Below are 15,544 nucleotides of genomic sequence, written 5' to 3' on the forward strand. Positions count from 1 at the left end.
GGATCAGACCAGCAGTCCATCTAGTCCAGCATCCCGTCTCACAGAGTGGCCAACCAGTTCCTCTGGAGGGCCAACAACAGGGCGTAGAGGCCAAGGCCTTCCCCTGATGTTACCTCCTTGCTCTGAGATTCAGAGGATTGGTGCCTCTGAATGTGGAGGTTCCTCTCAAGCCCCCACTTTTTCCCACTTGTTTCTGTTATGCTGCTATCTTTCTAGGACAGGAACTGTGCTCTCACATAGGTGGGAGTGTTTGTGCTGCAGCAGCTTATAGTCTAACCACCCCCGCAAAGTCACATTTTGTCTGCGTCCCTAGGAGAGGCTGTGCGAAGAGTTGGCATCGTTTGACCTGACCCCCTACGATTTAGCTTCAGCTATCGACGCCGTCAACGTAGTGTTGGAAAAACAAGCCAAAGAGGTCCAGCAGAGTGAAATCAACTCTGAATTCAGCGCAGACTACGACAGAACAGGTATGTTCATGTCTGCCATCCAGTCAGTAACTTCTGTTACACAGTGGGTTTATAAAGTTATGCTTGGGGTGGAGACAGTGTGTAGAGAATTTTATCTTCCTCTCCCGGAATCCTAGACCACGGGTACCCCATGAAGTTGGTGGGCAGTAATTGCAGGGCAGGCGGGGGTGGGGGGTGTACGTCTTTACTCAATGAGTAGGTTTTTTAAAAAAATAACGTTTATTAGATTTTGCCATCATACAACAACAGAGATTAACATGGCTATATCCATTTTCCAAACAGCATGTTATCAGATGAAGCAAACCCAAAACAAAACCGCAAACATCACAAAGCATAGTAAGACTACAACCATTTTACAATCAGGTAGCGAACCAGCATACTAACCAAAGCATTCCAGAGTTAGTCTAACATCTATTCAGTTGCCACTACAATACAAGCGGTGTTGCGTGTTCAAACTGTCCGAAGTTGATCAGCCACATTTTGCACCACCTTGGTTCTTAAGCCGCCCCCCCCGCCCCCCCGGTAGAGCACCTTGCGATAACACGGACTCAAGTTTTACAACAGTGTGGGCAGACGTGGCCAACTGAGCCTAGAATCAGGAATAATTTTCCTACTTGATGCAGCTGAAAGAAGGTTCCGCTCATCACCATACTGATCTGCCTCTCTGATAACAGCTGGCTCTTAAGTGCGTCAGCTGTTACACGGTTTGCTCCACCCAAAGTAGGTCGCTCAGTCACCTCTAGGACATCAGGCCCACCAACAAGTTTTTTTAATCTAGATTCAGTTTCAGCTTGTTTTCCCTCAGCTGCTTGGCCATCCAGGCATTGGCCCAGGACAGAGCTCCTGGAGGCTTAATTAATGAAATTTAGAGTTGTAGGTCATCAGTGTCTCCTCCCCTCCAACATTCATGGGAGCCAGTTTGGTGTCGTGGTGAAGTTCGCAGACTCTAATCTGGGAGAACCGGGTTTGATTCCCCACTCCTCTACATGCACCTGCTGGTGTGACCTTGGGCAAGCCATAGCTCTGATAAGAGCTGTCCTTGAAAAAGAGCAGTTTCTGTCAGAGCTCTCTCAGCCCGCCTACCTCACAGGGTGTGTCTGTTGTGGGCAGGAGAAGGGAAAGGAGTTTGTAAGCCGCTCTGAGACTCCTTTGGGTAGTGAAGGGCGGGGTATAAATCCAATCTTTTCTTCTTCTTCTACCTCACAGGCTGTCTGTTGTGGGGAGGGGAAGGGAAAGGAGTTTGTAAGCCGCTCTGAGACTCCTTTGGGTAGTGAAGGGCAGGGTATAAATCCAATCTCTTCTTCTTCTTCTACCTCACAGGGTGTCTGTTGTGGGGAGGGGAAGGGAAAGGAGTTTGCAAGCCACTCTGAGACTCCTTTGGATAGTGAAGGGCAGGGTATAAATCCAATCTTTTCTCTTCTTCTTGTTCGTCATCCGAATCCTATCTGAGAAGTCGCTGCCAGCTCACGCTCACTTGGGAAGGGTACATGAGCGCACACTTGCTTATTTAATTTCAAATACTTACTCCTATTTAGCTCGTTTGACCAGCGGTCTTAAAGCTTAAACAGAACCAAAATAAAATTTCTAACATCGGTTGATATTGCGTAGGACAATTAGAACAAATGCAATAAACAGATGATAGAATATGAATCTTCATAATATAAAAACCATAGAACCATAAAAGTTTTGGAGAAGGTTGAAATTCCTTAATATAATAAATACGCTGAGTAAGAGTTAATGAAAGGTTAAGAGAACTTTTCATTTAATATACACATATTAAGCAGACATTGCCAGTGACACTGTGTATAATATGATGTAATAGTATGTATAACGTTCCAAAATGTATGAGTTTTTTGTTGCAAACACGTTACGTGGAAAATAATAAAATATTAATTCAAAAAAATAATAATGAAAGGTTAAGAGGAGATAGGGTAGACCCGGGGTGGCCAAACTGCGGCTCGGGAGCTACACGCGGCTCTTTCACACATATTCTGTGGCTCCCGGCAGGGCGGCTGGGGAAGCGAAGGGGAGGCGTGCCTCCCTGATCGGTCATCCCTTCCCCAGCCAGAGTTCCCTTCCCTGGGTAGGCTTGAAGTGGGGGCGGGAGAGCAGAGAAAGAAAGCATTTTTAACTTTAAATACGTTCTCGCAGTTTGGACGTTAAATACAAATATTGGACAAATAAATATCATTACCAATATCTGTTTTTACCCCTTTTGGTTTTATTTTTGCCAGTCTCAAGTTTAATGTTAATAAAAAGCAAATTTACATGTTTTCCCAATAAAAACGTAATATTTGTTCGTGTCGTGCGGCTCTCAAACATCTGACGTTTATTCTCTGTGGCTCTTACGTTAAGCAAGTCTGGCCACCCCTGGGGTAGACTTTCTGTTATTTACTTTCACACGCTGGGGATACAGAAGGGGAGAGAGGTGGGTGATGTTTCTTAGGAACCCGCTTGGGAGCCCGGAAATAAGAACTGAGTTTCTTTCTCAAACAGGGCTGAACATGACGCTTGAAGACATAGCGAAGATAAAGAGTAAGTTTCATCATCCGGTTAATCTCTCCTCTGTAAAGACATGTTTTGAAGTGCCTCGAAGTTGCCTTCAGTACAGTCAGGGCTATTTTTGGGCAGGAACGCACAGGAACGGAGTTCCGGCTGGCTTCCAAGCTGGCCACGCCCAGCAGGAACTCATTAGCATAACAGGCCACACCCAAACAGCAGAAACCCATTAGGATTGGCTACATTAGGGGTGTGTGGCCTAACATGCAAAGGAGTTCCTGCTATAAAAAAGCCCTGGGTTTTGACAACAAGCAAGGTAAACAGAATAAGAAGCAAAAGGTGAGTGTGGCTGGATGAGCACACTTCTGGTAACATGAGGGTGTGGTCTAATATGCCAATGAGCTGTGCTGTCAGGGGTGTGGCCTAATATGCTAATGAGTGTCTGCTGTTGGGTGTGGCCTATTATGCGAATGAGTTCCTGCTGGGCTTTTTCTACAAAAAAAGCCCTGAGTACAGTTAAGAGGATCATGTAGAGTGGCTGGTGAATTTCTCAATTGTGGAGATGCTCCAGAACTTATACTTTGTATGCCCGCTTGCTCGTGTTCTGCAGCAGTACACCAAACAATTGCTGACATAGACTGTACATGAAGTTCTGAACATCTTTAATTGTGTGCAGAGAGAACCAAAGGAGGCTCAAGGATAAAGCATACATTCACAGGGGTGCTGTGTGTGTGTCTGCATGCAGAACAAACTTGTGCAAGTAGATTCCTGAGCTTGAATGAAACATCTGCTGTGGATGAGAGAGACTAGTTAATTTGTTGGGGACTTGTTGAATATGGAAGGATGTCTGTACATCCTAAGCTGGAGAGCTGCAGTTGATTTGCATTTTTTAATTGCCTCTAATTAATGCAATTTGCATATCGTCTTCATGCTCCCAACATATGCCAAACCACTGACACGATTTCTTCTTAATCAGTATTTTTTTTAATTCTGAAAGCGTCATCCACAAACACGAACAAATCTCATATCAGTCTTGGGGAGGGAGGGAATCTTCACATGACAAGTTATACAAATGAGAAGCATTATGAATTCGGGCTTTGCAATACATGGTTCCTTCTGTCCGCTCCTTTTTGCTGTCAGTGTGGTTCTAGCTGCCGTAGGCGAGGAAGATACTGAACTTAATAAAGCTCAGTATCCTCCTCGCCTACGAGAGCTAGAAACTCATTTTTCCCACTTAAAAGTTGGATTTCTCAGGTGGCTGACCAGACTCTCAGTTGAGCCAAAGATGCCTGCCTGCTTCCCAATACCAGTTCACATTGCTGTTCCTTTGCCCATCCAAAGGATTTGGTGGTGTGAGACATATGAGCAGCATGAATGCTGCAGGCAGTCTCCTCCAGTTTGGTGTAGTGGTTAAGTGCGCAGACTCTAATCTGAGAGAACCGGGTTTGATTCCCCACTCTTCCGCTTGCGGCTGCTGGTGTGACCTTGGGCAAGCCATACTTCTGTGTCAGAGCTGTTCTCTCAGGAGCAGTTCTGTCAAGTGCTCTCTCAGCCCCACCTACCTCACAGGGTGTCTTGTGGGGAGGGGAAGGGAAAAGAGTTTGTAAGCCGCTCTGAGACTTCGAGTGAGTGAAGGACGGGGTACGAATCCAATCTCCTGCTCCTCCTGTCTTTCTGGGTCTAAGAGATTGTGCAGCCTAGATGCTTTCTTTCAGTAAAGGAGCAGGAGGGGGGGAATTTCAAGAAAAACGACTTGCCCTTTCAGGAGTAGTCATATTTCTGGCAACACTAAGCCCCCTCCCCCTTTCATTTTGTTTGCCCCAAAGGGATTCTTCTTGAACTGGAAGATGCTATCGAAGCTGTGGAACTACCACCAAGTGGAAATGGGGTGACTAAAGATGGAGGGTACGTTCTGTGGTCGTTCACCTTATTTTTGCACTTCTGGCCTCACAAAACAGCATTGTTGGTTTTAGATGGTAGCCACGTTGATTAGAACGGAAGAGGAATGCTTAGGGCGTTTCTAAGCATTTCTCCTCCTCTCTAACTTAGCTAGTTGCAACATGCATAGTTGCAACGACGCCTTTCTCTGCAACACCCCTCCCATCTTCAGAGTGGGATATAAGGGCAGAGGGATCTCCATCCCAACTTGTATCTGACAAAGGGAGCTTTGACTCTCGTATCCCGTAATCCCTGCTCCGGTGGGGAGGGCGGGATATAAATCAAATAAATAAATCTTGTTGATCTCTGTGGTGTCCTCGCCTATTGGGGAGACGGTTTTACCTTTAAAGCACACTCTGTGTACATGTACTCGGTAGATTTCTGCTGCCACCAGGAATAAAATATTCCAACTCTATTGTGGTAGAATGACCCAGGGTCTGGGCACTTCAGAGGACTATGTGGCCTTGAGAAAGGACTATTCTGATTGCTGGGATAAGTTTAAACAAAAAAATTATTTATTTATTTATTTATTTGATTGATTTCTATCCCACCCATTCTGGCCTAGGCTGGTCTACTGGACTAGAATCTAGCTGTACTTTGGTTTTGCATGAAGATAGATTCAGGCGGGTCGCTGTGTTGGTCTGAAGCAACAGGACAAAGATTGAGTCCAGCGGGGCACCTTTAAGACCAACAAAGTTTTATTCAAGGTATCAGCTTTTATGTGCATGCGCGCTTCTTCAGATATGAAATGTGTTGTTGTTGTTCAGTCGCACAGTCGAGTCCGACTCTTCGCGACCCCATGGACCAGATCACGCCAGGCCTTCCGGTCTTCCACCGTCCTCTGAAGTTGGCTCAACTTCATGTTCGTTGCATCGATGACACTGTCTAACCATCTCATCCTTTGCCCAGGTTGAACTGCTCGGTCTTTCTCCCCTTCTCTAATTCCCAGGGTGGTCAAAGAAGCGTAATTGGATGAATGTCTCCATTTTAACAGGGTGGGTCACTGTGCTGGTCTGAAGCGGCAGCACAAAGTCTTGAGTCCAGTGGGCACCTTTAAGACCAACAAAGTTTTATTCAAGGTATAAGCTTTTATGTGCATGTGCGCTTCTTCAGATATGAAATGTGCATGCACACAAAAGCTTATACCCAGAATGAAACTTTGTTGGTCTTAAAGGTGCCACTGGACTTGGACATTGTGGTTTTGTATGTGCAGCCGCAGGGTCTTTGAAAAATACGTCCTCTCGATAATTCTCAGGTCTGAGTCAAAAAGGCAGCTGAGTACGCACAGTGCACCGGTTCCTCTGTTCGCCGGGTTGCTCACATGCAGCGGCTCCCCTCTGAGAGTTGGTGTGATGTTGTGAGTGTGCTGGACTAGGACCGCAGGGACCTGGTGTCAGTCTCTGCTTAGCCACAAAGCTCATGGGGAGAGCAGTCTGAAGCAAGCCTGCTTGGAAACGTCCCATTTTATTCGAAGGGCCTTTCTTCCAGAAAAGAGGGGTGTTTTTTTAGGACTGCAGCCGAAAAGGTCAGGGGCCAGCCGCTATGGCTTAGCCCGCTGACCTCACCTAATGCAATGAATCTGGTGACTTTTACCATGCCACTGGTTCAGGGATTGTTGCTCAAAAAAGAGGTTTTCGTAAACTTTTATGCTGTACAGTACTTTGATAAACTCACCTAGCATTCCTCCTAGCACCTTGGAGACCAACAAAATTTTGGGGGGGAAGAAGAAGAGGAGGAGGAGGAGGAGGAGAAGATTGGATTTATATCCCGCCCTTCACTACCCGAAGGTGTCTCAGAGCGGCTTACAAACTCCTTTCCCTTCCCCTCCCCACAACAGACACCCTGTGAGGTGGGTGGGGCTGAGAGAACTCTGACACAAACTGCTCTTTTTCAAGGACAGCTGTGCCAGAGCTTGTGACTGACCCAAGGTCACATCAGCAGGTGCAAGTGGAGGAGTGGGGAATCAAACCCGGTTCTCCCAGATTAGAGTCCGCGCACTTAACCACCACACCAAACTGGCTCTTTGAGGGTCAAAGTTTGGTGTTGTTAAGTGCGTGGACTCTAATCTGGGAGAACCGGGTTTGATTCCCCACTCCTCCACTTGCACCTGCTGGATGACCTTGGGCAAGCCATAGGTCTGGCACAGCTGTTCTTGAAAAAGAGCTGTTTCTGTCAGAGCTCTCTCAGCCCCACCTGCCTCCCAGGGTGTCTGTTGTGGGGAGGGGAAGGGAAAGGAGTTTGTAAGCTGCTCTGAGACTCCCTTGGGTAGTGAAGGGCGGGGTATGAATCCAATCTCCTCTTCTCCTCTTCCTCCTCCTTGTCAGATTACTGATGAGGAACTAGGATTAGATTGTTGTTAGTCCCAGCTGCTAGGATTTACACAGTCCTGTATTGAGACCGGTTCAGAACAGGCGTTTGAAGTTCATAAACCTGTTTATGTTTGCAGGGAAATGCCGATATGTTAGCGAGTGATGAGACTAAGACTTCATTTTGTATAGGTGTGTTTCAAGCCTGGGAGTTAATACTGAAGCTTCTTTTACTACTACTTGTTTGTTTCCTTTAAAAAAAGGAGATAAGGATATGTTTAATAGAAATGGTCGTTTGACTTTAGCTCGTTAGCCTAAAGTCCTGATGGCAAAACTGTAGAAGCAAGACCATTTACCTTCAGTGGGCATATAAAAGAGAAAGATTTGGGAGTGTTGTGTTAACGAATAAATTAACTCCTTGTAAGCATCTTTGGGAAGGGAAAACAGTCCCACAGGAACATTTTAAAGGACAGCATTACCTTTTCATTTCGGAACAGATGTCTTCCTGGTGAAAACGTCAGAGAAGGATTTTCAGGCGTTATATAATTAAATATTTGTGTTGGCACTCCGTTTGGGACCGGATTCTTTGTATTTTTCCTCTTGTACACTTGTAATAGAAATTCATTTTTTAAAAAAAGATAGTGAACGAGATTATTGGGCCTTTTGATTAAAAGTATTGGAGACCGGAAGATCGTGACCTGGCAGGATGATGCTGTTGACAGATTCTGTCTTGTCTTACTTGTGTGTTTCTTCCTCAATTCACAGGTACATATTTGACTTGTTTGCCAAGGCTCAGATTACATTCCAAACGCAGAACTCTCTCCTGGAGGCCCTCGAACAAATCCTTCAGTACTTAGCAGGCTGTAAGCATACTTCATTTCCTTTCTTTTCTTTCTTTCTAGTTTAATAGTTTAATGTTAATGTCTTATAGTTCTTATCTGCTTTTATGTTGTTTTTAAAACTTTTTCTAAAGAGCCAGTTTGGTGTAGTGGCTAGGAGCGCGGACTCTAATCTGGGAGAACGGGGTTTGATTTCCCCACTCCTCCGCTTGCAGCTTGCTGGTATGACTTTGGGTCAGTCACAAGTTCTCTAAGAGCTGTTCTCTCAGGAGCAGTTCTCGGGAGAGCTCTCTCAGCCCCACCTACCTGACAGGGTGTCTGTTGTGGGGAGGGGGAGGGAAAGGAGATTATAAACTGCTCTGAGACTCCTTTGGGTAGTGAAGTGCAGGGTGCAGGTTCTCTTCTTATTATCTGTGTGGTTTTAATGTTGGAAGTCGCTGCAAGCTCCTTTGGGTGAGCGGCGACAAAAAAACCCCCATAGAAGTAAAAATTAAGAGGAAATTGGGGGGGGGGGGGGGGGAAGCGGCAGAACCAACAGACATAGTGATAATTCAAATGAAGGTACAAGGACCCAATCTGTCTGAGCCTGTGAGCGCCTTTGGGGTTTTGAGTGTCAAGGGAGTTTTGAGTGGGAAGGGAGCGGTGGCGCAGGCAGTAAGAACGCCTGCAAGTAACATCAACGAACAGCCAGTATGGCTGTTCGAGACCCACCGCGGCCGGAGTGAGCTCCCGGCCCTAGTCCCAGCTCCCGCCCACCCAGCGGTTCGAAAGCATTAAAAATGGCAAGTAGATAAATTGGGTACCTGCCCTAGGTGGCGGGGGGCACCCTCCTCCTTGAGGTGAAGGCATCAGCGACGACGGCGGCGGCAGAATGGCAATGGTGGCGGTGCAGTTCCTGGTGACCCAGCAGAGCAACGTCGGAGGCGGAGCCCGGAAAAAAGGCGGAGCCTGGAGAGCGTGGTGACGTGCGGCGCAAGCACGGCGGAGCCATCTAGGACAGTAGCCGGAGCTACAGCCAACACGGAGTCACACACCAAACGAGTCCTACCAGAGGAAGCCACCCAAAAAAGGAAAGAGCGGCTCCAGAAGGGCACCAGGATGCCGATACCCGAAAGCCGCGGAAAGGAAGCTGGAGAACAACTAGCCTGGGTGCTGGTAGGCAGGCACTACCCCAGAAACAATGTGGCCCTAGCTAGGTGAATGTGGTTAGAATTACTATGTAAACCGCCCAGAGACCCTTCGGGGTCAGGGCGGTATATAAGCCGAAGATATAAATAAATATAAATAAAAAAATTAGTTAAACGCAAGAGGGTCCTATCGTATCTTTTTTTTTTTACAGAGGTCCTGTCGTATCTACGCAAGTCAAGTTCAGATGTGATTATACTTTAAGAGACTCATCTACATTCTCAGATGCAACAAGAGCTTAAAGCCAATTGGATACAACATCAATATCATGCTAAAGGATTCCATGACGGAGGCATTCTACCTGAGGTGAGTATGACGTTGCAAGCTTCTGCTAGTGGTGCGGCGGTTGCGGTTGCAAATCTTTTATAAAATTCCGGAGGATAACCATCAGGACCAGCTGATTTCCCATTCTTCAAGTTCTTAATGATATCAATGATATCTAGGAGATCGCGATGAGAGTCAGACAGTTTTCTAATTCCCAGGTTCAATTTTAAGTATGAGTGGATATCTTCAGAAGAAGGATTGTTGGAAGTGTAGAGAGATTGATAAACATCAGCAAAGATTTTATTTATTGATGTAGTATCTGTGCGTAGATTACTGCTCAAGTCTTTAGCTGCCATTACATATCTTGATGATCTTTTGTCTTTAACACGCCAAGACAAAAGACGCAAAGATTTTGGTGAATTAATCCAGTATTTTTGTTTTACATAAAGTAAGTTCTTTTGAATCTGCGAGCTATCAAGAAGTTCTAGTCGTTTATGTTCAGAAGTGAGTTCCTTGTAGATCTTTTTGCTGCCTGTAGCTTTATGTTTGTTTTCCAGAAGTGAGATTTTCCTAATTAATTCAGTTTTTAGTTTTGCCCTTTCCTTTTTCAGACGCAAAGACATAGATATAAAATGTCCCCTGAGTACTGCTTTGAGAGCATCCCAAATCATTGAGGGAGAGGTTTCAGCAATACAGTTTTCTTTTAAATATTGTTGGATGTGGCACTCAATGGATTCATTGCATTCAGCATTAAAAAGCAGAAACTTGTTTAATGACCAGGATTTTGTTGCAGGTTGTTCTAAGGATAGTTGAACTGTGCAACTCACCCACGCATGGTCTGACCAAGTGATGGAACTGATGTCAGAGTCAAGAATTTTGTGGACCATTGTGTTAGATACTAGAATAAAATCAATACGTGTGTACGTTGCATGTAGCAGTTGAGTAAAATGTATAGTTTCTATCTGTGGGATGTAATTGTCTCCATACATCATGTAAATTCTCACTCTTTCATGCCCTTTCAAAAGATCTCTAGCTTTGAGAATGGATTTTCTTTTTTTTTCAATTCCGGTTTTGCTTTTAAACGCTGCCATTCTCTTCACTGGATCTTCCTCCGCAACTGTTGACTTTTAAAAGTGCTTGTAAGACACTTTCTCGCTGTCACAGTTCAACTTTTCTCACAGTTCCCCGTCAGACTCACAGCCTTAAACAGTCCAAGCATTAATCAGCCGGCGGCTGGAGCCCGATTTCGAGGGAGGGGTACCCCCCTGTCCTCCTACGGACAGGTACCCATTTACCTAATTGCCCCCGAGGGGCTTTCGGACTGCTGGGTTGGCAGGAGCTGGGGCAAGGGTCGGGAGCTCACCCCGACCACGGTGGTATTCGAACCGCTGTTACAGCTGTTCGAGATGACTATTCCTACAGGTATTTAACTGCCTGTGACGCCGCCCCAGCTTAGAGGGGACACTGCTGGTGATTGACTGTGTGTGCACCTGGAAGTCATGGCGACCGACACCTCCTGGGGGCCAGGAGAACATTCAGAGACGTGGCTGAATAAAGCCTGCCCCCCGCCTCCTGACTGCTGGTATTCCTTTGAGGTCTCCCATCCAAGTACTTGCCAGAGTCGACCCTGCTTAGCTTCCAAGAGCTGACGAGATTGGGCTTCCCTGGGCGATCCAGGTCAGGGCGAAAGCCAGTTTTGATGAAGGAAAAGGTGGGAAAGAGGTAGGATTGTTTGAATGAAATAAAGTAGAAGAGAGGACTGCCTATATAAATTTGAAGATGGCCCAAGTTATATCAAACATGCAATTTGGGGTATATAAAAGATGATTACATACATAGAAAGGATCTGAAGGCGCAAGAGCAACTTAGATAGGATAGGAAGCTATGAATTGAATAGAACTGGATAAAATCGAGACTGGTTATGCAGAAGCAGACATAGATAATAACTGTGGTTTTACTCGTGGTAAAAAGTAGACTATAATTTCAGAAAACTAGGTAAGAGAGCAAGAAATGGAATGCAGGGTTCTGAACAATTTGCCAGTAGAAATGCAGAGAAATCAAATAGATGAGAACAGTGAAAGAACATACAGACAAGGATTACTGCAGGATTTTATTTTATTTATTTATTTATTCATTCATTCAATTTCTATACCGCTCCATCCCGGAGGCTCTGAGCGGTTTACATAGGTATTTAAACTTTCTAGCTAGGGCCACACAATGTAGGGAGGGTGATTGCCTACCAGGCACCCCGCCGGCTTTGATATTCCTGTGGCTTCCTCGTGGTGGTTCGGCGCGGCTCCGCAGCGGCTCCTTCAGGGGAAGTTCCCATAGACCGCGACTGTGCGACGACTTGCTGCACTGGCCTCTGTCCGATTGGCTCCGGCCATGCTGCGTCGCCGCGACCCTGGACCAGTCCCCGCCCGGAACGCCAGCTGCTTGATGTCGACTCGCCGCCATGTTCTTTTTCGCCGGGTCGCTCCACCTTTCCACCGCCGTCGCCTGCCGCCGGCACCATAGTTCTTCTTTCGTTGCCACTTTGCACCGGAGGCGGGTGCCCCCTGCACCTAAGGCAGGTACCCATTTATCTACTTGCTAGGCTTTCGAACCGCTGGGTAGGCAGGTAGGATTGAAGTGGAGTAATTTTAAAGAGAGATGCTAGAAGCTAGATGCTAGAAGCCCCCCTCCTCAGGTCTTCTCACCTGTTCTGTCTCCTAGACCTCAGTCCCCAGAGCCGCCCGTGCCTGCCTTGCCTTCTCTGGACAACCCCTGTAGCCTTCGGTGACCTGTTCTGTCTTCTCTTGCCCTTCCCCAGGCATTTGCTGCCATAGCAACCTCCCATTCAAGAGCCGAGAGCTCCTTCACTGATCCCAGCCGTGTCTCTGCTTTCCTAGCCACGTGCAGGCTCCTGAGCATCTGCTGTTATCGTCTCTGCCCCCACCCCCAAGTGCGCATTGCCTCCTTTTAAATGGGCAGCTCTCCCACACGGGTTCCACACACACACACCCCATCGCCAGTGGGGTATAAATCCAATCTCCTCTTCTTCTACTTATTCGTAACACAGCAGCAATACTGGTTCTTGCAGCTGCAGCATGATATTCCACAGAAGAAGAAGAGATTGGATTTATACCCCGCCCTTTCACTACCTAAAGGAGTCTCAGAGCGGCCTACAAACTCCTCTCCCTCCCCCTCCCCACAACAGACACCCTGGGAGGTAGGTGGGGCTGAGAGAGCTCAGAGAGAAACTGCTCTTTTTCAGTGATAGCTCTTGTCAGAACTACGGCTTGCCCAAGGTCATCCAGCCAGGTGCAAGTGGAGGAGTGGGGAATCGAACCCTGTTCTCCCAGATTAGAGTCCGTGCACTTAACCACTACACCAAACTGGCTCTCACAAACAGTATGTTCAGGCAGCAAGGGTAGGTAAGTGGAGGGGGATAAGAAGGGGATGTTGTCTCTGTCATATTATTTGTTGTTCAGTCGCACAGTCGAATCTGACTCTCCACAGCTCCATGGACCACATCATGCCAGGCCCTCCTGTCTTCCGTCGTGCTCCGGAGTTTGCTTAATTTCATGTTTGTTGCGTCGATAACACTGTCCAGCCATCTCATCCTTTGCCGTCCCCTTCTTCTTTGACCTTCAGTCTTTCCCAACATCGGGGTCTTCTCCGGCTTCAGCTTCAGTATCTTATTATATTATATAGATACTGCCGGCCGTAACTTCCCGACCTTTCCAACCAACCGCGGGGCTGTCTCCAATGGAACTTTCCGGGCAAGAGTGAGTTTCTCCCCTCCCACACCAGGTTCACAGTCGAACTGTGTGAACTAAGTCACAGGCTCTCGAGATGACTTTGACGAGTAGCTGCCGGTCTGAGGAAAGTTTGGCTGACACCTGCGAAGCTGTCGGAGTGCCAGAGGATGAGAGTTGAGCTGGAGTTTTCCTCTTAGATGGGTTTTCTTTTGGCAGGCTTCCATTGGAGAGAAAGGCAGGGTATAAATGTGTAAATAAAAGGCCCTGGTCACACGGGCAGGAAAATGCGGGGTTGCGGGGAGCGTGGCTGTTTGCCCCGGAGCAAAATAACGCACGGCTGCGCGATCAGACGTCCCGTCGAGGTCCCGTTGAGGTCCCATGGTTAGGGGGGAGGTGCCGATCACAGGACAATCCTGCGGCGAGGCAAAGAAGCGGCCTCCCTAGCAAAAGGCTCCGGGTTTAACCCCTTCCAGGGCTGCAGACGAATGCAAACTGTGTCCTCTGTCCGGTCCCCTCCAGGAGGAGTTTCAGCCATCCGGCCCCCCCGCCACGCCCCCCCTGCACCTCTCCCTCTGCCGCCCGGTGCAGAGAGTTCCTCTCGAGCAGGCCGAGCCAGGAGTGGGGGGGGACGGAAAAGAGGAGGGGGCTGTGTTGTTTGTTTTAAAACGAAGTGTGCACATGCGCCGTTGGGTGCTTGTGCGCATCTCATGGAGACTTGGGGGGAAAAAACCTTTTTGCCACGGGACATGGGCGGGCGCCGGATGCCACGACCTACCACCGGAAACGCGATCAGGCGCCCGCCCTTGCCCCGCGGTTTCTGGAAACTAGTACCTCGGAGGTACTAGTTTTTTACCCCGCATCTTCAGCGGGAAGCCTCGGGTTCACCACGGGAGTTCTATGCTTCCCAGATGCGGCGCTGTGATCGCGCCCGGAAAATCCGCCTATCTTCCGTCTCTGTAGCGTGGCCACTGCTCCGTGTGACCACAGCCAAAGAAATGTGACTGATCCAGTACTGCCTTATCGACTTGGCGCATATTTGGGTATGAGCTCGGCATAATTTTTTATATACTGCTTTTTGGATAATGAAGGAGCCTCCGGAGCAGATGCTTTAACTAGACGCTGAGGATTGAACCTGGGGCCTTCTGCATATAAGGGTTGCTGGCTTCACACATTGTACAGTAGCAGTCCTGGGTTCCAGAATTCGGCTCATTCTAAAGCTACACCCCAGCTCCTGAAGAGCACCTGCATAACAAAGGATTTTTTTTCCTATCTAATTTTGTTGTCATTTTCATCCCGCCCATTCTCCAAAGATCTCAGAGCACCATACCTAGGAACCCCCACCTACAGCATCCTCATGTCACCTCTGTAGAACTAGGTCAGGCTGACAGAGAGTGTCTGACCTGGTGTCATCCAGCCAGCTTTGGTGTCGTGGTTAAGTGCGCGGCCTCTAATCTGGGAGGAACTGGGTTTGATTCCCCACTCGTCCACTTGCAGCTGAAGAGAAGAGAAGAAGAGGAGAGATTGGACTTATACACCCCGCCCTTCACTACCTGAAGGTGTCTCAGAGCGGCTTATAAACTCCTTCCCTTCCCCTCCTGCTGGATGACCTTGGGCAAGCCGTAGTTCTGATAAGAGCTGTTCTTGAAAAAGAGCCGTTTCTGTCAGAGCTCTCTCAGCCCCGCCTCCCTCACAGGGCATCTGTTGTGGGGAGGGGAAGGGAAAGGAGTTTGTAAGCCGCTCTGAGACTCCCTTGGGTAGTGAAGGGTGAGGTATAAGACAGCCAGTTTGGTGTAGTGGTTAAGTGCGCGGACTCTAATCTGGGAGAGCCGGGTTCGATTCCCCACTCCTCCACTTGCACCTGCTGGATGACCTTGGGCAAGCCGTAGTTCTGATAAGAGCTGTTCTTGAAAAAGAGCCGTTTCTGTCAGAGCTCTCTCAGCCCTGCCTCCCTCACAGGGCATCTGTTGTGGGAAGGGAAAGGAGTTTGTAAGCCGCTCTGAGACTCCCTTGGGTAGTGAAGGGTGAGGTATAAGACAGACAGCTTTGGTGTAGTGGTTAAGTGCGCGGACTCTAATCTTGGATAGCTGGGTTTGATTCCCCACTCCTCCACTTGCACCTGCTGGATGACCTTGGGCAAGCCGCAGTTCTGATAAGAGCTGTAGGGTGTCTGTTGTGGGGAGGGGAAGGGAAAGGAGTTTGTAAGCCGCTCTGAGACACCTTTGGGTAGTGAAGGGCGGGGTATAAATCCAATCTCTTCTTCTTCTTCCTCACAGGGTGACTGTCGTGGGGGGGGGACGGGAGAG

General features: G+C 47.9%; 1 protein-coding gene across 1 annotated transcript in view; it reads left to right on the top strand.

Moving 5' to 3' along the window:
- The window catches only part of RTEL1 (regulator of telomere elongation helicase 1), a gene marked incomplete at its 3' end in the record, with an annotated part of 59,820 nt that overhangs the window by 35,221 nt on the left and 9,055 nt on the right, over positions 1-15,544 (top strand). Inside the window, exons 9-12 of the mRNA XM_015414008.1 lie at positions 314-467; positions 2,964-3,002; positions 4,793-4,871; positions 7,976-8,073. Of these exons, the coding sequence (XP_015269494.1) occupies positions 314-467; positions 2,964-3,002; positions 4,793-4,871; positions 7,976-8,073 (370 nt within the window). The remainder of the gene's footprint in view (positions 1-313; positions 468-2,963; positions 3,003-4,792; positions 4,872-7,975; positions 8,074-15,544) is intronic.

This window comes from Gekko japonicus, unplaced genomic scaffold, assembly GCF_001447785.1.
Source record: "Gekko japonicus isolate JY-2015 unplaced genomic scaffold, Gekko_japonicus_V1.1 scaffold2433, whole genome shotgun sequence".
NCBI classification, from domain to species: domain Eukaryota; kingdom Metazoa; phylum Chordata; class Lepidosauria; order Squamata; family Gekkonidae; genus Gekko; species Gekko japonicus.